At 32.8% G+C, this 27,057-nt stretch overlaps 1 protein-coding gene across 1 annotated transcript in view; it reads left to right on the top strand.

Moving 5' to 3' along the window:
• LOC138698895 (rap guanine nucleotide exchange factor 6-like) overlaps positions 1-24,597 on the top strand; it is a 107,860-nt gene extending 83,263 nt beyond the window's left edge. The window contains exon 3 of the mRNA XM_069825088.1: positions 24,435-24,597. Within this exon, the coding sequence (XP_069681189.1) occupies positions 24,435-24,522 (88 nt within the window). The 3' untranslated portion in view covers positions 24,523-24,597. The remainder of the gene's footprint in view (positions 1-24,434) is intronic.
• The last annotated feature ends 2,460 nt before the right edge of the window (positions 24,598-27,057 follow it).

Below are 27,057 nucleotides of genomic sequence, written 5' to 3'. Positions count from 1 at the left end.
CTCGAGCGTGGGTTCGATTCCCGCTTGGGTTTCTTTCTGAGGCTTTCCTCAACCGTAAGGAGAATGAATCCTCGGCCTCATCTCGCCAAATATCATCTCGCTATCACCTATCCCATCGACGCTAAATAACTTACTAGTTGATACAGCGTCGTTAATAACCAATTAAAAAAAATTATGGTCTAAAGTGACACAGATCTAAGTTTTATTCGTTAGCCGTAGCGTACACCTTGGTTCTTGTTTTGACTGTCCATCTCTTGGGATTATCTCACTTCTTTTGGACACCCCTGTAAAAATTCTGTAATTTTAACCCATAGCAATGTGGATATTAAATTTTGTTTGAACCCGCAGTAACTTTTAGTTTCTGGTATGTAACCCGTTAATACGGCCCTTTCTTTTTTTCTGTTAAGCACCCTTTCCTCCATTCTACCATTCGCCGTGGAAAGAGAACAGAATAAATTATCTGATTATTGATTTGGTTTCCAGGTAGACATCGGGGAATTTTTTTCCCCCAATGGATTTATTGGACGCATAATTAAAAGTCTGAGAACCGCAGCCTAAGGCACTTGGCCGCATGGAATTATAACCATAGCAACACGACACTGCCAGTCCGGGCTTTGTGGGCACTGTTGAACGGAACAAAACAGAAAGGCATTGACAAAATTTACCATTTTTTTTAGTTTGTATAAGCTCAGATATGAACGCAAATTACACAGAACGTATCATGACTATGCGCTTCAGCCATCCAAAATGCACTTGGTTCAGCCACAACTCCACTGTTAACATTTTTGACGTCAATTTCGGTCCGGTACTAGGGTACCATCCCAGGAAGTTCACTGACATATTTTCAGGTCAGTTTTTTTCTAAACTACACAACATATTCAAATGAAGCAAACGGCGATCGACAGACGAAGGATCTTACTAGTACTACCACTACTACTATTACTACTACTATTACTACTACTACTACTATTACTACTACTACTACTATTACTACTACTATTACTACTACTATTACTACTACTACTACTACTATTACTACTACTATTACTACTACTACTACTACTATTACTACTACTACTGTTACTACTATTACTACTACTACTGCTACTATTACTACTACTACTACTACTGTTACTACTACTATTACTACCACTACTACTACTATTACTACTACTACTATTACTACTACTACTACTATTAATATTACTACTACTACTGTTACTACTACTATTACTACTACTACTATTAATATTACTACTACTGTTACTACTACTATTACTACTACTACTATTAATATTACTACTACCACTACTATTACTACTACTACTATTAATATTACTACTACTACTAATTATATTACTACTACTACTAGTACTACTACTATTTATATTAATACTACTACTACTGCTACTATTTATATTACTACTACTACTACTACTATTTATATTACTACTAATACTTCTGCTACTACTATTACTACTACTAGTACTGCTCCTAGTACTACTATTACTAGTAATATTTATATTACCACTACTACTATTACTACTACTATTATTATTACTACTACTACTACTTATATTACTACTACTACTACTATTTATATTACTACTACTAGTACTACTACTATTACTACTACTAATATTACTTCTATTATTACTACTACTAGTACTACTACTATTACTACTACTAGTACTACTACTATTACTACTACTATTCATATTACTATTACTAATACTACTACTACTACTACTAGTACTACCATTACTGCTACTATTTATATTACTACTACTATTACTACTACTATTACTACTACTACTACTACTACTACTATTACTGCTATTACTACTACTATTTATATTACTACTACTATTACTACTACTACTACTAGTACTACTACTATTTATACTATTACTACTATTATTACTATTACTACTACTATTTATACAACTACTAGTACTACTACTACTATTACTACTACTACTATTTATATTACTACTACTAGTACTACTACTATTTATATTATTACTACTACTATTACTACTACTAGTACTACTACTTCTACTACTAGTACTACTACTATTACTACTACTATTTATATTACTACTACTACTAGTGCTACTACTATTACTACTACTATTTATACTACTACTACTACTATTACTACTACTATTTATATTACTACTACTATTACTACTACTAGTACTACTACTATTTATATTACTACTACTACTACTACTACTACTACTACTACTACTACTACTACTAGTACTACTACTACACACCATTTGGGCATGCGTACTCCCTTGTCTAGTCTACGAATATGTTTATATTGCAACGTCTAATTTGCCATCACGTCAAGAACCGGCCCAAACTAGCTTCCCAAAGCAAGCCGCTGCGATTGGACCTGAATCAATTTAGATAGCTGCAGTATCCCTGAACAGCAGATTCTTAGAAACCAGTTAAGCATACCGAACTCCTTGGCCTCCCGAGTGATCTGCGGTTCTTCGAATCCCGTCAGTTCTTATGAATGGTCATGAGATTTATATTACCAGAAGGCCAGTTCTTGTTCTTTGTTAAGGTACCAGGTAACCGAACCTTCCAAAAATTTTGTCTATAGATTTTGAGGGTAGTATTTATTTTCTTTAGACAGTGTAATAAAATTAAATACTAACACTATTAGACTTCAGTAAAGCGTTTGACGCTGTAAATATCGACTTACTGACGAGAAAATTACGATCACTCCAACTATCACAAAGCACAGTTTCTTGGTTCTCCTCTTATCTCAGCGAACGTCAGCAGTGTGTTTCCATTGGAAGTCGAACTTCTTCTTGGCGTAACGTTGATTCTGGAGTCCCACAGGGATCTGTCCTATCACCACTACTATTCACTATTTACATAATGACATCCCTCTGACTCTACAGCACTGTAAGCATCAACTTTACGCAGATGACTTACAAATCTAGCCTATATCCATACAACCCCTGACTCACTCAATGACGCAAAACGCAATCTTAACAAGGACTTTGAATCTATATCTGCATGGACTAGAAAGTTTGGTTTGACTCTCAATGCAAGAAAATCACAAGCAATCCTAGTGGGACATCAACGTCTATTATGCAATATTACTCCTGATCTTCCAGTCAAGTTAAACAACACAATAATCCCTTTTGCTTCCTGTGTTGAAAGCCTTGGAGTTTACTTTGACACGCATTTAAACTGGAATAACCAAGTAACTCATATTATCAAAAAAGTGCTTTCCATACTACATTCCTTAAACAGCATTCGAAAATTTCTCCCGCTATCACTCAAAAAAATACTAGTGCAAACACTAGTAATGCCCCACTTCGATTATTGTGATTTTCTATTGACTGACCTCAATGTCAACCAGTCGCAAAGATTACAACGTCTTCATAATTCTTGTGTTCGCTTCGTCTGCGATGTCCGTCGCGCTGACCACATTACCCCATCCTTCCAAACTCTAAACTGGCTACGGCTTAATGAACGTAGAAATTTTCATTCTCTTGTTCTCCTTTTCCAAGTCCTTCACACTTCTACACCTACCTACCTTGCCTCCCGTTTCAGTTACCCGTCATCATATCATAATCTCTTCACACGCACGCAAAATAGCCCCATACTAGCCATACCAACACATAAGACATCATCGTATTCATCATCATACACAATCTCGCTCTCGCGCTTGTGGAATACCCTACCCAGTGACATCAGAGACTGTCGGAATTTAACAGTGTTCAAAAACAAACTTATTAAACATTTTCTTACTGCGTAGAGTAGGTTTAATTTTTAGTTAAGTAAAAAAATCTTTCTTTGTTCTTAATTTCTACAATAAACTGTCTAACCTTTATTAATCAGTTAATTTTTTAGTACTTTGATTTTTATTATATTTGTAAATTTTATATTAATTGTTTATTTATTTATTTTGCTAATAATTGTAGCATAAAATACAATATAAACAGAAAAACTTTAGCTCACCCCTGAAAGAGTAGAACTCGTGCTCAGGGGCGGATTCCTGAATTGAAATTAAGAAGTATATAATACAATTTGTCTTATGTCTAATACGCAATAAGAATATATAAATTTAAATTTACAATTTTTCAATTTTTATAAACTCCATACATGACTTTTTTACATTTAATACTAGAACTATTAGAATCCACAAGATTAGGATATTTAAGTACAAATTTGTTATATATTCTTGGGCCTAAATTACTACTATGATTAAATACTGTAGCAGTGTTGCATTTTGGTTCAAACAATCTTAAAGAATTCATACCTTTTGTTTCATAACTATGAGAATACAATTCAGAATTATTTCGATTTTCATATATGAATTTTATTAATACAAGATAATAAATTTGTCTTATTTTAAGAACATTAAAGTCAAAAAACAATTTCTGAGATGGAAAATCAATAGGTTTATGAAGACATATTTTAATTATTTCCTTCTGTAATGAATAAACTGAATTAAAATTGGATTTAAGTAAGCTATCCCATCTTATAATTCCACACATAATTACCGATTGAAATAAAGTTAAGTATATTGTGCGTAATAAACTTATTGACAAGTAATTCCTCAATAAATATTAATATATATTAACATATTATTTTACATAATTTATTACAAAGGTAATTAATTGTTCATTCCATTATAATTCTAATCTATTCCTAATATTGTAGTTGTAATCCACTGGTAGAGGGGAAGCGAAGGCCTGGTGGCCTTATCTCTACCAGGTAAAGTAAATAAATAAATACATATTATGAACCCTTATTTCAGGATAGCAAAATCTACACAAAAATAATCCAAGAATCGGAATTGAAAATCCGTCTACCACAGTCAATCTACTTTGAATTTCTGTCTCTTGAATCCTTCGGTTATGGAAATCACGTGCTTTTTGTTGACATTTGTAGTTCCTGAAACGACCACAGCTATGATAAATGGTTTCACGTGTATACTTTCTTCCCGCCGACAACGGCGAGATATATGCTTCATTCTACCATCTAGTGGCGAGTGTATTAACTAAAATGAAAAATGTTTCTGCATACGCGACATCTGTAGCCATGACGTGAAATTTATTGTATAAGGTGAATGATGCTGCTATCTGGAGGCAGTGCAGAGAAGTATTAGAGGTCAGGCATGTGGGTTTACAACTGTAAGTTGTCACAAACCGTTCTCTTTTGATTCACGTACGTTTTATGAAGCTGTAAATGGATATGAAGGCGTAAGTTGTGTCCGTGGAATCAGATACTCGTATGTTTGGAAGGAGGAAACAGTGAAACATCTCGGTTGACCTCCTTCCACGTCTAGTAGCAGAGGGTTTACAATTAACGGATCTAAAAGATAAGTTGATTCTGTAGTTGAATTATGATCGTTTGTTTATATGTATAAGATTTTTTACCTCTGAATAATTGTACCATCTACAAAGGTACAGAGCTATATACGAGCTGTTACTTGAAGGTTCTTAAACCAAACATTATATGGAGAGATGCCTTATTGGTGTCACTTACGAGGTTCAAACCTGTCTTCGGACAGTTCACTAAAGAACGACAAATATGGAAATAACCGTTATGAATCTCATTAATCACAATCACTATTATTGTCACTTGCGAAAGTCACTGTTATAATCTAGCGTATCATATTATTATTATTATTATTATTATTCATATCCTGAATCACAATCACCGGTATTAATCTCACGTATAAAAATCACCGGTATTAATCTCGCATATAAAAAATACCGGTATTAATCCCACATATAAAAATCACCATTATTAATCTCACATATAAAATCACTGCTATTAATCTCGCATATAAAAAAATCACCGCTATTAATCTCACATATAAAAATCATCACTATTAATCTCGCATATAAAAATCACCAGTATTAATCTCGCATGTAAAAATCACCGCTATTAATCTCACATATAAAAATCACCGCTGTTAATCTCATACATAAAAATCACCGATATTAATCTCATGCATAGAGATCACCGCTATTAATCTCACATATAAAAACACCGCTCTTAATCACACATATAAAAATCACTACTATTAATCTCTCATATAAAAATCACCGCTATTAATCTCACATATAAAAATCACCGATATTAATCTCGCATATAAAAGTCACTGCTATTAATCCCACATATAAAAATCACCGCTGTTAATCTCATACATAAAAATCACCGATATTAATCTCATGTATAGAAATCACCGCTATTAATCTCACATATAAAAACACCGCTCTTAATCACACATATAAAAATCACCGCTATTAATCTCACATATAAAAATTACAGCCATTAATCTCACATATAAAAATCACCGCCATTAATCTCACATATAAAAATCACCGCCATTGATCTCATATATAAAAATCACCGCTATTAATCTCACATATAAAAATCACCGCTATTGATCTCTCATATAAAAATCACCGCTATTAATCTCACATATAAAAATCACTGCTATTAATCTAACATTTAAAAATCACCGCTATTAATCTCTCATATAAAAATCACCGCTATTAATCTCTCATATAAAAATCACCGCTATTATTCTCTCATATAAAAATCACACCTATTATCTGTGGAAAGTACATTGTCAACAAAATTGGTCACAGTGTCACGAAAAAACTTTGCTTTGTTTCACTTTCGGCATTTTTACGTCTTCACTTGTGTGATACAATATGCTGACTGCGGGCACTGCGGCTGCAGTATTTGTTCTGTTGCGTTGAATGGCGTGAAGCACGTAACACACGTGATCAGGAATCAAGTCAGATGCAACAATAAGAAAACTTGTTGTAAGACGCAATCGAATTGTGTAAGCAATTGTAATAAAAGTCCCTTTATAAGCAGAAAAGAGAAAAAAATGATCAATAGACAATAAGAGACCGAAAACAAAAAATAAAAGTAGGCTATATTAGTTTGTGTTGAAGCGAAACTAGTTTGTATTGCATTCTGTAAAGTCTGTGATGTCTCTGAAAAGAAGTTGATATTTCTTATTTGCGTCTTCAGCTGTTCATTGTCGCGTTGCTATGGGTCATCACGATCACGATATGGATTTGTAGGCTCCCCTCTATTACACACCAGTACAAAGACTGCCCTTGCACACAACTGGTTCCTGGCGCCCCCTCACGATCGATAAGGCATTATCGCCCGCTGATCTCACGACAAGTGGCTGAGTGGTCGGTGTTCTGACCTCGGCCAATCCACAGCTAATGTCTTAACTATCGCAGGCCGACGGATGGGTGGGTCTCGGCGCTTGGTGGCTAAGGCATTCTCTCCAGATGCACCTTCCGGGCATTGAACTCCACCCACATTGCTTTAAAGTGGACTGGTTGTTAGAAACAAAGCTTTCTTTACTGCTCTGCAATGTAGACACTCAGTGGAGGTATCATTTCACGTTGTCTAGCATCAAAACAGGATGTACCTATAGTTTGGATCAGCTTACTTAACACCCAGAGGGTGAAATCTAACATTTTACCCTATTACTGCATATGCTAGTGGATTATAGTGATTTTCTAGATGTCAGATTGAATTATCTTTACCAACTTTGTTTCGAATTTCGAGTACTGACAAATACGACAATTGCCAGTTATTTTCTAATTGTTAAGTTGGCAGCAATAATTTTGGTTTGCAGTAAAGAAAACTGATCAAAATGAAGTATAACTAAGCTTGTGAAATTTGAACATAATTAATAATTAATTAGTAACACCGGTATTAATATAAAGGGTAATTGGAGAACTAAGAGAAAGACTATCAGTAGCCAAGCGAGTAGAGCAACAAGTTAATATTAGAAGATTCAATATTCCAGATATTTTGTATTCGACAGATAATGGAGAAAAAATGGGAGTATAAGGGTACAGTGCATCAGTTATTCATAGATTTCAAAAAGGCATATGACTCGGTTAAGAGAGAAGTTTTATACGATATTCTTATTGAATTTGGTATTCCCAAGAAACTAGTTCGATTAATTAAAATTTGTCTCAGCAGAGTTCGTATAGGTCAGTTTCTGTCTAATGCGTTTCCAATTCACTGTGGGCTAAAGCAAGGAGATGCACTATTACTTTTACTTTTTAACATTGCTCTGGACTAGAGTATGCCATCAGGTAAGTCCAGGATATCGGAGAGGGTTTGGGATTGAACGGGTTACATCAGCTTCTTGTCTATGCGGGTGACGTGAATATCTTAGGAGAAAATCCACAAACGATTAGGGAAAACACGGGAATTTTACTGGAAGCAAGTAAAGAGATAGGTTTCGAAGTAAATCCCGAAAAGACTAAGTATATGATTATGTCTCGTGACGAGAATGTTGTACGAAATGGAAATATAAAAATTGGAAATTTATCTTTTGAAGAGGTGGAGAAGTTCAAATAAGGTATGTGGGAGCAACAGTAATAAATATAAATGATATTCGGGAGGAAATTAAACACAGAATAAATATGGAAAATGCCTGTTATTATTCGGTTGAGAAACTTTTATCATCCAGTCTGCTGTCTAAAAATCTGAAAGTTAGAATTTATAAAACAGTTATATTACCGGTTGTTCTTTGTGGTTGTGAAACTTGGACTCTCACTTTGAGAGAGGAACAGAGATTAAGGGTGTTTGAGAATAAGATGTTTAGGAAAGTATTTGGGGCTAAGAGGGATGAAGTTACAGGAGAATGGAGAAAGTTACACAACACAGAACTGCACGCATTGTATTCTTCACCTGACATAATTAGGAACATTAAATCCAGACGTTTGAGATTGGCAGGGCATGTAGCACGTATGGGCGAATCCAGAAATGCATATAGAGTGTTAGTTGGGAGGCCGGAGGGAAAAAGACCTTTAGGGAGGCCGAGACGTAGATGGGAAGATAATATTAAAATTGATTTGAGGGAGGTGGGATATGATGATAGAGACTGGATTAATCTTGCTCAGGATAGGGACCAATGGCGGGCTTATGTGAGGGCGGCAATGAACCTCCTGGTTCCTCAAAAACCAGTAAGTAAGTAAGGTATTAATATAAAGTGATTCCAATTCAACTCTACATTGAGATAAGTGTACTTAAATAAGATATAGGTCTACCGTATACACCTACTTGGTATGAAACATGCATATGGCTAATGGACCGATTTTTATTAAAATGTGCAAGAGAGGAAATAGCATGGTAGCGACTTAGGATTATGTATTTTAACTTAAACTACTCGTACATACAATACTTAAAATTTTTAAGTAAGGCATGCATTTCAAAGTGGTATTCTGTTTTCGGAATTCATACCAGTCATTTCACGTGATCAAACAAAATACATTTTTAGGTTAGGTCTCGTGAATCGTAAACTGTTTAGTCAAAGCAATGAATTTAATGTTGTCAAACGAAATACATTATGCAACGAACCTATAATGAAGGTAATTAAGAAGTGAGTATGGATATTTATGAAACGAGCGCTTGCGCTCGTTTCATAATTTTCATACGAGCTTCTTAATTACCATTATAGGCGAGTTTCATACGACTTTTTATGCTCGACCATATTTCTAACTTGATATTATTAATTGTATTGTATCTGACCTGGAGCAATGTCCCGTATGTTGTGAGACGTGCGCAGACGCGAAAATATTGATTTTTTCCGAGGAACAGATGTGCACATTGACCTTGCTAGGCCATAAGAACCTACAGAGATAACATTGAAATAAAATTAGACATTGAAAAACGAGATGACAAATTGAATTTATTTGTATATTATTTACAATTAACGCTAATTATTATATAACAGGACATAACCTTCTGCGACAGTATTGGAATTCCAGCCTCCGTGACTTTTCGCTAATTCTCTTTCGATTGCATATCCGAGAATAATCGGTACTTGCGTTTTTATAACGGTAGAAAGCTGACCTGTCATTTGCTGAACAGTTGTAACCTGAGTCGTCATTGGCTGAAAGACCTGACCTTTAATGAGTAGGTGTACTTTAATGACATGCATTAAAGGTCTGCTACCAGGTATATAATTACTACATTTCGGCATGGTTGAGCATAAATCATATTAATCTAATATACTCTTTCACAAATTATTGCATATTTTTGCAAAACACCTCCCTACATAAAGATGAGATGTGGTAAAAAAGTTAATAAACAAGACATTGTTATTGTTAATACTACTACAATAATAATAATAATAATAATAATAATAATAATAATAATAATAATAATAATAATAATGTAATAAAAATCTAAAGACGAAAGAAATTCATTAAAATATGAAATGGTATTTCTATCGATTACCCACCTGCATTATCACACCCAAGTATGTTTTATTTATTTACACTTCCCTGACTATAGTCTTTGTAATCACAACGCAACACATGAAATAACCATGTATTAATAGTAATACTAATATTAATTAATTATCAGCATGTTCAAATTTCATTAGCTTCCAGTAACCGGCTCAGAAATCTAGTACAATTTTAATTCCATGGAACTCCAGTACCGACAACATCTGTCTCAGCTGCCAACATAACAGTTACAAAATCACTACGGTACCATTTGTAGTATTTGTCAGTATCGAAATTCGAAACGAAGTTGGCAAAAGAAAATTCAACCTGCAAACTAGAAAATCACCACAATCCACTAGCATATGTAGTAATGCGGGGAAAATGGTTAGTTTCACGATTAGGGTATGAAGTAAGCTGACCCGGACTGTAGTCATGGCAACAATAATAGTTCTTTTTTTTCGTTTAGTGGCTGTTCAGCGTTTTTAATTTGTTTCATCGTTATTACTAGGGGGCGAATGTTGATGAAAAGTCATCTTCTTATTTTTCACATCAGGACGATGCCTATTAATATAGAAATCCTTTCTATGTTAATATCAACGTAAAAAAAGGAATGTCTTATATTGCATTTTTTGCATTTTTTGACGTTTTTGAACTAATAGGTCATTTATATATTTTTTTCGGTACTTTTTGGTGATTTTTTTAATACTTTGAAGAACTTTTAGATCATTTGGAATGCATTTTACTTTCTTCTTTACCGATAGGTCTGTTAAATCATTTTCTAACCAGATAGATCAGTAGTAATTACGTACTGAATAAGTGAATAACAGTGAAGTTTGAGTTTTGTAGTTTGGAACAGACTCTAAAGTCCATCCCTCATTTCACTGAAGGTTTCACTTCACACAACGGGACTAATATAAAATGCTTGACAGCAGCTTAGTTTAAGTGAAGGCTTTGACCGCTACTGTTCTTTTGTCGGTACGAGGATGTCTTTAGAATTTATATTTGGAAGGGGGAAAACTTTCACCATGTCCTAGACAGGACGTTGTGTCCTCAACATAGTTCGAAAGGGATGTCTACTGTAGTGGACAGTATTTTTAATACATATATTGCAAGAATACACGCTGCGCCCACAATTTGTTTTGTCATTCACACTCCCTCATCTGGAAGATGTGGTAACAAAAGTGAAGCTCGGAAGGAGGAGGAGACGGAGAATGAAGGCACTGACATGGACCACTCCTGATTGAAACACATTGTAAACCCTCATTAAAATCTATAGTTTTCCCTTAAAACCTTCATTTTGTTGCATGCCCTTTTCCTTTATCTTAGCCAAATTCCAGGAAGTTTTCTCCTCTTCGACATTTGCAGGGCAGTCATTGAAACAAGGTGACTAATTTTTAAGAAGTTGTGGTGCGAGTACGGTGAATAATATTGAAATGTTATTTTCTTTTAATTTTACGTCATTTTTCCATTAGTTTAAGGGCATTTTAATGATCATTTTAAGTAGATTTTAGCTCATCAGTAGGGACCGGACATCAAGGTGTGAAATATGTACATATTTATGTAAGAAAAATAAGCTGAATATGTACCAAAATATGTAAAATCATTAAAATATTTAATATCAATATCTGGCAGGTATAGGATAGGTAAGACTCTCCAGTTGTGATTTCATAGAGCACCCGACTTTTTTTACCGCATACTTGACACATTGCAATTTTTCCATCTGTGGTGAAACCTTCGTCCATCGCAATCTATGATTTTATTTTTGTCGTTAGGATTGAAGATACAGGGGCCATTTTAGTTAGTTAAAAGCACTTCATACTGTAAGTACTAAAACTAGAGAAATGAGTGAAATGAATGACACAACAGTACTGCAAGCACTGTTTCTCTTTACTGGATTAGGAGAAAACAAGAGGAGATGTGGGATACATGCATTTTAGCTGCTCCCTGTAAGGAACGAAGTACCTACTAAAACCTCAGACTATAGGCAGTTACAAACTGTTGTTTGCCTGGAACTAAGGACGTTAAGATTCGTGCCGAGATATAAATTTTGTTGGGTAGGTAAAAAGGTGTTTTAAATCTGTGTATTTCAAATTGTAAACTTCCCTAACAGAAGTTTTTTTTTTTTTTTTTTTTTTTTTTTCCTTTTAGAGAAGTAAAAATGAATAAACCCCCTAAATATGTAGATTTATGTAATACCAAACCATAATATGTAATGTGGTGTAAATACGTAAAAATATGTAGTATCAAATTTGATTATATTAATGGTAATTATAGGATTCGCAAAGATTTGTCATTTATATACGGTTAGGTTGAAAGGGATATAATATGTAATTACATAAAAATCCGGTCCCTAGTCATCAATAAGGAGCGGATTTCTATGTAATTAAATATTATTTTTGCGTGTGATAAAACACAATTAACAAAGTTAAAAATTCCGAACATGAAATTTCAAGTTTAAAACCCGAATTTTATTTCACATAAAAACACATATTTTCACAAAAAAATTATGTAAATACATATTTTCAGAAAATCTATTATAAACACATAAATCTTGAGTTTTTCTACTTAAATAATTGTTTACAAGAACTTTTAAACATTTTAAAACTAAATCAATTATGTCACTCAGAAGTACGTTATCTTTTTAAGAATTCTTGGTTGCTTCGAGTTTCTAAGCGCTGTGTGGTGTATCCGTGATCCATTTTTGTAATAGTATCGCCTCAAGTTCTGAGAACTGCTAGGCAGCATATCAGTGTTATTATTAGAGAATAAATTAACATGGACAAGGAGGAGAGATCTTGTAACACATAATTAGGAATGTTTATTGTTGCTGAAGATGATTTCATTCCACGCTTTGTTTGTGAAACACAACAGATAAGAGCTCGGGTATGAACATTATTTAATTTAAACAAATCTCTCGCCTCTCGCTCATGTCCATCAAGTAAGTAGACCTATGTATTGTTGTGATTCCCTGTTATCGGGCTTGGTCAATCGATATCCTTCAAGATATACTGAAAGATGGTCATTTAAAAAACGATTTGGCTTTCCTATTAGCAAATTTAAGCTTTTTGTGTGACACCATAAAAAAATTCGAAACATCCAAAAACCTGTTGTCTGAAACAGGGAGGTGCGTGCCGTGGAAATTAAACTAGACTCGCTGCCAGGTTCAGAAACACAATTACTAAGGGACAAATTCCAGAATGTGTTTGGGAAAAACAGTGGATATAAAAAAATGTGTAAAGTTGCTCAAGTATTGGAGGGTGTGCCTGTAGGTGAAATTGACGGTGTATGTGTTTGCGACATTCCTCTCTTTAAATATGCACGTCTGACGTCCTGTGATGTGGAAAGATCGTTTTCACAGTATAAGTCGTTATTCAGAGATATTCGGCATGCATTTGTGATGGAGAATTTGGAGATGACCTTTGTTGTTCACTGCAATTCTCGGCCAACTACTAGCACTCAAGTGTGGTTGGTGAGAACCTAGTAACATTTTTTTTTTCAAGCTAAGTAAGGTATTTTTGTCATATTTAAAACAAATATTTTTTTGTTTTTAGCAAATATTTTCGTACTTTTTAGCACATAAAAAATAAATATATTTAAATTTTTTAGCACATAAAAATCCGCTCCCTAGTTATTACCCAATAAACACCATGATTTTGTGGACACACTGTATAATAATTTTTGCATTAAAATTAATTATTTTTAAAAGATAAGCGCAAAAGATGATTCGTCTCCATGTCTGAGACTGTATGCTAAAATCCACTTCCTCGTCATCAGGGCTACAATCGATCTTTTTGCGGCACCACAGAACTTTCCGCTCTCGAGGGCTGATCATCTTTCTGGATACAAAGGCAGTAGCTGGTCCTTCGCAGTCGCAGGACGTAGGAATGCGTGTAACTGCATTGATCCGATCTCTGGTGTGACTAGCACAGACACGGCCTTATCTGTCACGCCAGCGCTGCCTGGCACGGCTGCTCTGCGTGCAACAGTGGCATAGGAACCGCTTCGCCGCTCGGGTTACCAGTGGGTGGAAACGCAACATCGTGTGTAGCGAGGTGACTCACGGGTCACGTTCCTGAACTTTCCAACACGCCGTACATTTAACTAATTGGCACACGGCCTCCTTGGGCACGTCTTGAAATCCCTTTCGTGGAAACCGAAACCATATAAACTTTACTATTCATCAGTTGTCATATTTCTACTTGTTTTCTACAGTTTCCTGTAGGCTTACAGTGACCGCATTCAGAAAAACAGATCAATGAATAGGATTTTTAGGTGCTAAAATAGGGAAAATATTTATTTTTAGGTGCTAAAAATAGAGAAAATATTAATTTTTAGATGCTAAAGATAGGGAAAATATTTCTTTTTAGGTGCTAAAAATAGAGAATACTTATTTCTAGGTGCTAGAAATAGGGAAAAATATTTATTTCTAAGTGCAAAATAGGGAAAATATTTATTTTTAGGTGCAAAATAGGGAAAATATTTATTTTTAAGTGCTAAAAATAGGGAAAATATTTATTTTTAAGTGCTAAAAATAGGGAAAATATTTATTTTTAGGTGCTAAAAATAGAGAAAATATTAATTTTTATATGCTAAAGATAGGGAAAAATATTTCTTTTTAGGTGCTAAAAATAGAGAATATTTATTTTTAGGTGCTAAAAATTGGGAAAATATTTATTTTTAGGTGCTAAAAATAAGGAAAATATTTATTTTTAGGTGCAAATTAGGGAAAATATTTATTTTTAAGTGCTAAAAATAGGGGAAATATTTATTCTTAAGTGCTAAAAATAGGGAAAATATTTATTTTTAGGTGCTAAAATAGAGAAAATATTAATTTTTGGATGCTAAAGATAGGGAAAATATTTCTTTTTAGGTGCTAAAAATAGAGAATATTTATTTTTAGGTGCTAAAAATAGGGAAAATATTTATTTTTAGGTGCTAAAAATAGGGAAAATATTTATTTTTAGGTGCAAAATAGGGAAAATATTTATTTTTAAGTGCTAAAAATAGAGAAAATATTTATTTTTAGGTGCTAGCATAGAGAAAATATTTATTTTTAAGTGCTAAAAATAGGGAAAATGTTTATTTTTAGGTGCTAAAAATAGAAAAAATATTTATTTTTAGGTGCTAAAAATAGGGAAAATATTTATTTTTAGGTGCTAAAAATTGAGAAAATATTAATTTTTAGATGCTAAAGATAAGGAAAATATTTATTTTTAGGTGCTAAAAATAGAGAAAAAATTTATTTTTAGGTGCTAAAAATAGAGAAAATATTAATTTTTAGATGCTAAAAATAGGGAAAATATTTATTTTTAGGTGCTTAAGATAGGGAAAATATTTATTTTTAGGTACTAAAAATAGATAAAATATTAATTTTTAGATGCTAAAGATAGGGAAAATATTTCTTTTTAGGTGCTAAAAATAGAGAATATTTATTTTTAGGTGCTAAAAATTGGGAAAATATTTATTTTTAGGTGCTAAAAATAAGGAAAATATTTATTTTTAGGTGCAAATTAGGGAAAATATTTATTTTTAAGTGCTAAAAATAGGGGAAATATTTATTCTTAAGTGCTAAAAATAGGGAAAATATTTATTTTTAGGTACTAAAAATAGAGAAAATATTAATTTTTGGATGCTAAAGATAGGGAAAATATTTCTTTTTAGGTGCTAAAAATAGAGAATATTTATTTTTAGGTGCTAAAAATAGGGAAAATATTTATTTTTAGGTGCTAAAAATAGGGAAAATATTTATTTTTAGGTGCAAAATAGGGAAAATATTTATTTTTAAGTGCTAAAAATAGAGAAAATATTTATTTTTAGGTGCTAGAATAGAGAAAATATTTATTTTTAAGTGCTAAAAATAGGGAAAATATTTATTTTTAGGTGCTAAAAATAGAGAAAATATTTATTTTTAGGTGCTAAAAAATAGGGAAAATATTTATTTTTAGGTGCTAAAAATAGAGAAAATATTAATTTTTAGATGCTAAAGATAGGGAAAATATTTATTTTTAGGTGCTAAAAATAGAGAAAAAATTTATTTTTAGGTGCTAAAAATAGAGAAAATATTAATTTTTAGATGCTAAAAATAGGGAAAATATTTATTTTTAGGTGCTTAAGATAGGGAAAATATTTATTTTTAGGTGCTAAAAATAGAGAAAATTGCTACATGATAAAATGAATTACTGTATTAAAGGACATCAATAGTTTTGGAACACAGTAATCTTCACGCCTATATATTAGCCATTTGTTCTTTAGACTCTCAAAATTCCGTACAGGTAAAGTTCCTTCCAATTCGCATCACTTTGGTTAAACAGATTGCTGTGTTTGCGGAGAACTTCTGCAAGCAATTGTTTATACAGAAAGGAACCTTCTGTGAGATGACGTACACTATAATAAATTGACGCTAGCTTGCTCGTAATCTGCTGTTCTCACCGTGGCTTCATTCACAGGCAGGGACAGGGACAGAGACGGCGGACGACTCTTCGTCTCTCGTTAGCCACTTGACTCCTGTTGACACTACTCCAGTAATGGAGTGCCGGGCTACTCAACGGCTGTCAAGCTCTTTGCCCCCGAAGTCACAGCTGTCAAACTTGCAGGTTGGAGCTCTTGCGAGATTGCTCTGAGTGATGCTGGAACAGACAACCCTCCAGTTAGATGGCATGTGCATACGTATGTCTGGAAAGATTATATAGAGCCTGTACAGTTCGAAGGGAATGTGCTGTTCTTTAATTGGTTATTATATGACGCTTTACACCAGTTCCAGTTGTCACAGATATTAGATTTTTACTATTTTCAAACTCTATATGAGATATTCCATCTCAAATCGACCGAAATATAGAGAAAATTGACCTTACAATTTCTAAATACAATGAAGCTTTTTTTGTACGTACAGAACTGTGATACAATGCATTGTGCAAAGTTTGAGGCATCAGAACTTCATAGTGTTTAAAAAGTATTTAAATTTATCGTATTTTCATAAAATTGGCAACTTTAAACTGTTGTAGCTCCGAAACCCTTTCACCCAATGATCAAGTCATGGTTTATTTTGATGCAGAAAAATTAAAGTTTATATTGATATATAAACAGATTTTCTTATTTTTTATGGAAATGGAGAAATTTAGATTTTCCCTCATTAAGACGCCTTTGCCTAGGAAAAAATATTTTTAAAATATATAGTTAGATTCCGCATTGAAAGTACAAATAAACACATATATTTTACTGATGATATGTTGATAAGAAAGTATTGAAAATATCAAATAAAGAAAATAAATAGTACGCGCGTGAACTAACCAGCTGACTGTGAGGCGGGAGCTAGCCGAGAAAAGCAAGGCCAGGAGAAAAACACGTGATGTTTCGTCTAGTAGCGCATAGCTGGGCTAGCTTTATCACAAGTTTTCATAAACACAGGAGTAAAATGACGCCCAACGCTCGCTTATCTTCAGCTCCCGGCCAGTGCGTGCGGTACTGCGCCGTTCAAGTCTAGGCGTGTGAAAGTAATCTATTTAATACTCTCTAAACTTATAAGAGGCTTGCTTTTATAAAATACGCTAAATTTGTCGCTCTATAATACGAAAACCGTTTGAGTTTTGATGGTATATCTTTGAAAATGCGCTCCCCTCAGCACCTTGTATAAGTAAGGAAAAAATTAGAGTATAAAAAATGCGATGTTTTTTACTGATCGATTTCATATGGAGTAGCCCATATATTGAAAATAAAATGACTTTTGTCAACTTTTATTATTAGAATCAATTTAGAAGATAAGTATCATTTTACAGAAAAAAAAAAGTTGCTTGAATAAAATTTATCATTATTGCAGAAAATTAAGAAAAGATTCCGTCACGGATGTTACAAGATTTGTGAACTCACTTCACACCTTATTAACAAAAAGTGTAAAACTCAGGTCTTTGCCTCAAGCAAAAAGAGATTCATTCTTATAGTGTCCATGTGAAAGCTACGTAAATCTCATGGCATTCAATTAGTCATCAAAAACATAATCGGTAAATATTTTATAGCTTTTTCTTCCATGTCACGGAAGTTACAGATGAGTTAATGTCCTTCATTTTTCCAGTTTCAAAACAACTGTGACATTTATAAGTCAAAATATTCACTTCAGGTCTTTCACTGCAAACCCAGTTTTCTCCAATCTTTCCTATTTTCTGCCTTCCTCTTTGTCTCCTCATATATCCTTTATGTCACCTATCATCTTATATCTTCTTTTGCCCCGAACTTCTCCCGTTCACCATTCCTTCCAGTGCATCCTTCAGTAGGCAGTTTCTTCTCAGCCAGTGACCCAACCAATTCCTTTTCCTCTTCCTGATCACTTTCTGCATCATTCTTTCTTCACCCACTCTTTCCAACACAGTTTCATTTCTTATTCTGTCTGTCCACTTCACACGTTTCGTTCTTCTCCATATCCACATTTCAAATGCTTCTAGTCGCTTCTCTTCACTTCGTCGTAATGTCCATGTTTCTGTACCATATAACGCCACATTCCATACAAATCACATCACTAGTCTCTTCCTTAGTTCTTTTTCCAGAGGTCCGCAGAAGATGCTCCTCTTTCTATTAAAAGCTTCATTTGCCATTGCTATCCTCCTTTTGACTTCCTGGCAGCAGCCCAGGTTACTGCTTGTACTCTTTGTCCCTTGTGGCAGTTCACGAAGGGTGAGAAGATTTATAAATAAATTAATGTATATATATATAATCTATATATATATATAATATAGTCAATATATAAATCACTCTAGCGTCCACATCTGTGGAGTAACGGTTAGCGCGTCTGGCCGCGAAACCGGATGGCCCGGGTTTGATTCCCGGTCGGGGCAAGTTACCTGGTTGAGGTTTTTTTCCGGGTTTTTCTCTCAACTCAATATGAGCAAATGCTGGGTAACTTTCGGTGTTGGACCCCGGACTCGTTTCACCGGCATTATTACCTTCATCTCGTTCAGACGCTAAATAACCTAAGATGTAGGTAAAGCGTCGTAAAACAGCCTACTAAAATAAAAAAATAAATAAATCACTCTAGCACCCCAGAAAAAGTACATACTCGTGCTCAGGGAGCATTCCACAAAATTTAAAAAAAGTATTGAATTAATTAACAAAAAAATAAAAATGTAAAAAGAGTAGAAGGAAAACACAGATACTTTATATGTTCTCTCTAAACAATAATTATCTTTAATCGATTTTTTTAAGTAAGGAGCATTAGCAAATTGAAGTTTGGGAACTTAGCTGTTATCTTCTTGTAGAGCCTTGGACCGCAGTTACTACTGTGATTGTATGCTACAGTTGTGTTTCTGTCAAGTATATGTTGTCTGATCTTTTAGTTTTATATATATGGACACAAATTAAATAGTAAAACCTCTCCTTACGGACACCTCCAAGATACGGACACTGCTCTTATACGGACATATTTTTATGTCCAAACTGAAATAATATAGAAATAATGATGAATTTAACTCTCGTTTACGGACACTCTCAGACACGGACATGGACAGCTGTTTCACAGTCCTAAAGCTTGCTTTACCTCCTGACTACGGACAGAACTTGGATTTCAAGACCTAATGTGTTACAAAAATGGAAAATTTAGTTTTGAGAACTGTACAGAAATTCTTTAACATGAAGGAAGACAATAAGGGTGTCGTAAGCTACCACTAGCCCAGCCGGCTACCCCTTGTTAGCTGGAAGTGGGTGGATAAACGAAGTCATAAAATTTAACCTGTCTGATCGGTCCAAGGTTTCCGCGATCGTGAAACGACATATTATAGGGTTAGTAGGATTATTGTCTTCACTTCAATCAGTTGTTCTGTTTCGAGAGACATGGCACCTGAACTAAAGGTTAAGTTGAAAACTGTAAATTACAGTACTGCGTAACTGTAGACCTAGAATAAAATTGCAAGACACAGTACTTTATTTTCCTTTTTCGGTCCTATCTACTGTAGTTCAAACTTGCAAAGAATTTACTGTAGTAGCCTGTATTTAGAATTAAACTACTAATACATTTCATTTAAAGCGTGAAGGGATACATAATGGATATTATAAATTTACTGTTAGATTGGGGAGCCTCCCTCCCAATAAAGGACACGTCCCAGATGCGGACAGATTGTTACGTCCCTTCGATGTCCGTAAATGAGAGGTTTCACTGTATTACGGTTTTTATGTACGAAATTCAATAACATATTGTTATAAGTTTGATAACATCAAATACTTTAAATTCAAAGTACGACAGTTCTGAGGAATAATCAACATGCTTATTAAGACATTTTTATTATTCTTTTCTGTAACAGTGTTATTGGGATGAGGGAGGCCTTCTCCTATTATTGATCCGGACTCATACGTAGATTCAAAACGTTGCGTCTTTCTACATAATGACACATAGCAAAAACCAAAAACCTGTGCACCACTTTGAGCAGTAGAAGTGCCTAACATTATATCTAACGATAAAATTGAGAGTTATTCGTTTGTATGTTGTTTTGTAGACTTGGTTTGCGTCAACGAGTGTTTAAGCTTTCAACCGTGAATAATGTTTTGTTTTTTCGTCCTTGCAGCGTTCGAAATCTCTGCGGTGATATACTGTTTCCTGTACGTAATGTTGCATGCAGTTTTGTGCGGTTTTTAACGCCTAACTGCGGCGACTCTCGTTGTGCGAATGAAACTGTTGGAAACCACCTCATTTGTCAATGAAAGTGGAAAAGATTTGGACAACTAAGTAAACCATCTGTCCATATTCAGTCAATATCACAGTACAATATAGCTGACAGCCACGAAATTGAACTTCCACGTAGATTAATATTGAAAGAAAGTATGCAACTTCTCATTCTTTTGACCTGGTAGAGAATGGCTTAGTCAGTACTAAATGAGGACAACTGAAAATAACTTAGGGTCAAGTAGGGTTATAATGGTAAAAAAAAATCAATCTTTCCTTGTAATTTTTATATCAAAGCATATACATCATATATACAAACATATATAATCCTTTTACTCTTCATCTTTCACAGTCTCTGCAGCTCATCTCTGGAAATCTCTGCCACAACATGTCAGAGACTGTCGGACAATATCTAGTTTCAAAATAGTACATTATGCAACGAGCCTGTAATGGTAGTAATTAAGACGCGAGTATGTTTGTTTATGAAACTCGCTTGCGCTCGTTTCATAATTTTCATACGAGCGTCTTAATTACCATTATAGGCGAGTTTCATACGACTTTTTATGCTCGACCATATTTCTAACATGAAATTATTCACAAGTATTCATGTTATGGTTATGTAAGTGAGGAGCGGAACTGATCTGAATTGTGAGATGTGCGCAGACGCGAAAGTATTGATTTTTTCCGAGGCACGAATGTCATTGACCTTGATATAATCTAGAAAATAACATGAAGATTAGTCTTGATATAACCTGGAAATTGATTTAGAATTGAAAAACGAGATGACAAATTGAATTTATTTGAATATTATTTACAATTAACGCTAATTATTATAGTAACAGAACATAACCTTCTGCGACAGTATTGGATTTCCAGCCTACGTGACTTTTCGCTAATTGTCTTTTGATTGCATATCCGAGAATAATCGATACTTGCGGTTTCATAATGGTACAATGGTGATTTCTCATCGGCTGAACAACTGAATTATAATGAATAGGTTACTTTAATGAGGTGCATTAAAGGGCTACTACCAGGTGTATAATTACTACATGTCGGCATGGTCAAGCATAAATAAATTAAAATTGCACTTTTTCAATTCAGATTCCTTTCAGTTATAAGCCCTTTTCTCTGCCATAGTTTTGTAAAAATATAGGCTATATATTGCTTTCCTTCCTTTCCCCTTCTTGTTCTCTTTACCAGCCGATGAATTTATTATCATAGCCTTTTATTGTGAATTTTATTTAATATTCGTATTTCTTTTCCTTTTTATTAATATTTTATTTCATTCCACTTTGTTATATTCTACCTTACGTTTTCCATATTAACAATTTGTACTAAATGAGTTGCTTTCACTATATTCCAATGTATTTTACTTTCTTTTTTACATTATTGTATTATTTTCATGTTGTTTAGTGTCGATTTTATTATGCTATAATAATTATTATTTTTTTGTAATATGTTATTATTCTGTTCTTAACTTTTTGTTAAATTTTCACTGCTTGTATACTTTGTGTCCTGGCAGAGTGTAAGAGAAGGCCCTATGGCCTTAACTCTGCCTTGTATAAATAAAGAATTATTATTATTATTATTATTATTATTATTATTATTATTAGTATTATTATTATTATACATATTTTAAAAGTATTAAATCATGTGCCACTTTAGTCATTCATGAAGAATTTAGAGTTAAATTTATTTTTTATTTGTAATAATGGATAAAATTTACGAAATGGAAATATAAAAATTGAAAATTTGTTCCTTGAAAAGATGGAGATATCGTTAGATAATTGTTAGACACTTCAAATATCTTGGAGCAACAGTAACAAATATAAATGACACTCAGGAGGAAATTAAAAGCAGAATAAATGTGAGAAATGCCTGTTATTATTCGGTTGAGAAGTTTTTATTATCCATTCTGCTCTAAAAAGAACTGAAAGTTAGAATTTATAAAACAGTTATATTACCGATTGTTCTGTATGGTTGTGAAACTTGGACTCTCACTTTGAGAAAGGAACAGAGGTTAAGGGTGTTTGAAAATAAGGTACTTAGAAAATATTTGGGGCTAAGAAGGATGAAGTTACAGAAGAATGGAGAAAGTTACACAACACAGAACTGCACGCATTGTATTCTTCACCTGACATAATTAGGAACATTAAATTCAGACGTTTGACATGAGCAGGGCATGTAGCACGTATGGGCGAATCCATAAATGCATATAGAGTGTTAGTTGGGAGGCTGGAGGGAAAAAGACCTTTGGGGAGGCCGAGACGTAGATGGGAGGATAATATTAAAATAGATTTGAGGGAGGTGGGATATGATGATAGGGACTAGATTAATCTTGCTCAGGATAGGGACCGATGGCGGACTTATGTGAGGGCGGCAATGTAATTTGTATAGCTTAATGAAAGTATGCTACTTTGTATTGTATATATTTGTATAGTTTTGGCCGATGAATTGTATATGCTTTAATTTGAATAGTAATCTATATAGCTCTATTGATAAATTGTTTGTGTTTGTAATTTGAAGTAGTTTGTATGATATGTATTATCAATTTCTGTATATCACAATTAGTTGAATTGTTTATGCCTTAAATTTAATTAACTTACTTGTTTTGTATTATACATATAGCTCAACTGATGAATGATCGTTTGCGTTTGTAAATTTAATAATCTGATTGGCTATGTATTGTATATTTTTAGTAGGGCCATCGATGTAGCTCAGTCGGCAGACTCGCTGGGCTGCTGATCCGGAGCTGCGTTCGGGCTTGGGTTGGATCCCCCTTTGGTCTTTGGTTTCTTCCGAGGTTTTCCACAGCCGTGGGACTGAAGCCGGATGGTCTATGGCGAGTCCTTTGCATCAACCCCTTTGATTTGATTACCCCCCTTTGATTTGATTACCTGGTTGGGTTTTTCCGAGGTTTTCCCCAACCAAAAGGCAAACGCCGGGTAATATTTTGGCGAATCCTCGGACCTCACCTCATCTCACTACATCTCGCCAAAATATTGTAAAAAATTGCACAACATTGTAAAAATTGTAGAAAATTACTAAATTGTAAAACTATAAAAATTTGTAAAAATTGTAATTGTAATATTGTAAAATTTTTACTTGTTCCACATCTTAAAGCTTCATTGCTCATGTAAGAGCTATGGAATAAAATGAATGAATGAATGAATGAATAAATGAATAAATGAATGAATGAATGAATGAATGAATGAACCAACCTCCGGATTCCTTAAAAGCCGTTTGGGAGTAAGTTAGTTTAATTAAAATATCGTGAGATAACATAACCTTGTTTCCCCGGATCCCTTTTGAATCACTCGCGGATCCCCAGAGGTCAGCGGACCACAGGTTGTAACCGCTGTTATAAATTATTTAATTAATTGTCTCGAGTTGTTTTTGTCTTTTGAAGTTTCACGTAGATAGGAGTAGAATTTCTTTAATTTGATTTCTGATTCAGTAGACATCAATGTTACCTGAGATATACGGAAACTTTGTGTTACGTAGCTGTGTTTCATTTGTTTTCGCAGCACTGGAGAGCTGTCTACTTGCTGGTACATCCTGCTGTCGGGATCGGTGTTCATCGACGGATCCATGTTCCTGCCCAGATCAAGGTAAGGAGCTACAAGCCAAATATCACTTAACGGTTTCTGCTGTATTCGTCTTCAAAGCAAGAAACTTGAAGCTACTGTAGTTTTTGGTACCGGTAACACTGAAATGCCTTCAGTTGTTTTCCCATGATTTGATTTCGAGTATACGATTTCCAGATTTTTTAATGAAAGTACTAATTCTATAGAAATTTTAGACATGATTTTTTACATTTAGTTTTTATGTTAAGCACCGTATAAACAAAACAACAGTATAAATTTCTTCAGAAAAAAATTATTACAGTTGAATAACTTGAGCGAACTGGAGCGAATTTGGCGTAAAATATTATTTCACTTATTTTAAATGCAAATGCGTTCTTTTTCGAGCATAAGACTTTAGTTTTCAAGCAGTAATACAGGATTTTCACAAAAGATTCAAGAGAATTAGACACGTCCAATGTTTTATAAATCTACAACAATTAATGTTGTCAGGAATGAGTTTACACTGTTTTATGAAGTAATTCTTCAAGTTTACTGTGGGAATTCACAAATGATCAGTATTATGGTTTTTGTGTCACACGAGACACAATACGCAAATAGTCTAGTTCATCCCATATCTAAATTAGTACATCTAAATTGAAATATTTCATCTAAAAATCTGTTCATCTAAATCTAAGTATTTCGTCTAAAAATCAGCTCATCTAAATATAAATATTTCATAAAGAATCAGATTATCTAAATATAAAAATCACTTCTTCTAAATCTAAATATTTCATCTAAAAACCAGTCCATTTAAATCTAAATATTTCACCTACAATCAGTTTATCTAAATCTAAATATTTCATCTAAAAATCAGTTAATCTAAATATAAAAATGAGTTCATATAAATCTAAATATTTCATCTAAAGACCAGTTCATCTAAATTAAATATCTCACCTAAAAATCAGTTTATCTAAATATAAAAATCAGTTCATCTAAATTAAATATTTCACCTAAAGATCAGTTTATCTAAATCTAAATATTTCATCTAAAAATCAGTTTATCTAAATATAAAAATGAGTTCATATAAATCTAAATATTTCATCTAAAAATCAGTTTATCTAAATATAAAAATGAGTTCATATAAATCTAAATATTTCATCTAAAGACCAGTTCATCTAAATTAAATATCTCACCTAAAAATCAGTTTATCTAAATCTAAATATTTCATCTAAAATCAGTTTATCTAAATATAAAAATCAGTTCATATAAATCTAAATATTTCGTCTAAAGACCAGTTCATCTAAATTAAATATTTCACCTAAAGATCAGTTTATCTAAATCTAAATATTTCATCTAAAAATCAGTTTATCTAAATAAAAAAATGAGTTCATATAAATCTAAATATTTCATCTAAAAATCAGTTAATCTAAACATAAAAATGAGTTCATATAAATCTAAATATTTCATCTAAAGACCAGTTCATCTAAATTAAATATTTCACCTAAAGATCAGTTTATCTAAATCTAAATATTTAATCTAAAAATCAGTTTATCTAAATATAAAAATGAGTTCATATAAATATAAATATTTCATCTAAAATCAGTTTATCTAAATATAAAAATGAGTTCATATAAATCTAAATATTTCATCTAAAGACCAGTTCATCTAAATTAAATATCTCACCTAAAAATCAGTTTATCTAAATCTAAATATTTCATTTAAAATCAGTTTATCTAAATATAAAAATCAGTTCATATAAATCTAAATATTTCGTCTAAAGACCAGTTCATCTAAATTAAATATTTCACCTAAAGATCAGTTTATCTAAATCTAAATATTTCATCTAAAAATCAGTTTATCTAAATAAAAAAATGAGTTCATATAAATCTAAATATTTCATCTAAAAATCAGTTTATCTAAATATAAAAATGAGTTCATATAAATCTAAATATTTCATCTAAAGACCAGTTCATCTAAATTAAATATCTCATCTAAAAATCAGTTTATCTAAATCTAAATATTTCATCTAAAATCAGTTTATCTGAATATAAAAATCAGTTCATATAAATCTAATATTTCACCTAAAGACCAGTTCATCTAAATCTAAATATTTCACCTAAAATCAGTTTATCTAAATCTAAATATTTCATCTAAAATCAGTTTATCTAAATATAAAAATCAGTTCATATAAATCTAAATATTTCACCTAAAGACCAGTTCATCTAAATCTAAATATTTCACCTAAAGATCAGTTTATCTAAATCTAAATATTTCAACTAAAAATCAGTTTATCTAAATATAAAAATGAGTTCATATAAATCTAAACATTTCATCTAAAAATCAGTTTATCTAAATATAAAAATGAGTTCATATAAATCTAAATATTCCATCTAAAAATCAGTTTATCTAAATATAAAAATGAGTTCATCTAAATTAAATATTTCACCTAAAGATCAGTTTATCTAAATCTAAATATTTCAACTAAATATCAGTTTATCTAAATATAAAAATGAGTTCATATAAATCTAAATATTTCATCTAAAAATCAGTTTATCTAAATATAAAAATGAGTTCATATAAATCT

The sequence above is a fragment of the Periplaneta americana genome, chromosome 4 (genome assembly GCF_040183065.1).
Source record: "Periplaneta americana isolate PAMFEO1 chromosome 4, P.americana_PAMFEO1_priV1, whole genome shotgun sequence".
Taxonomy (NCBI): Eukaryota; Metazoa; Arthropoda; class Insecta; order Blattodea; family Blattidae; genus Periplaneta; species Periplaneta americana.
This window is presented reverse-complemented; position numbering and strand designations above follow the sequence as displayed.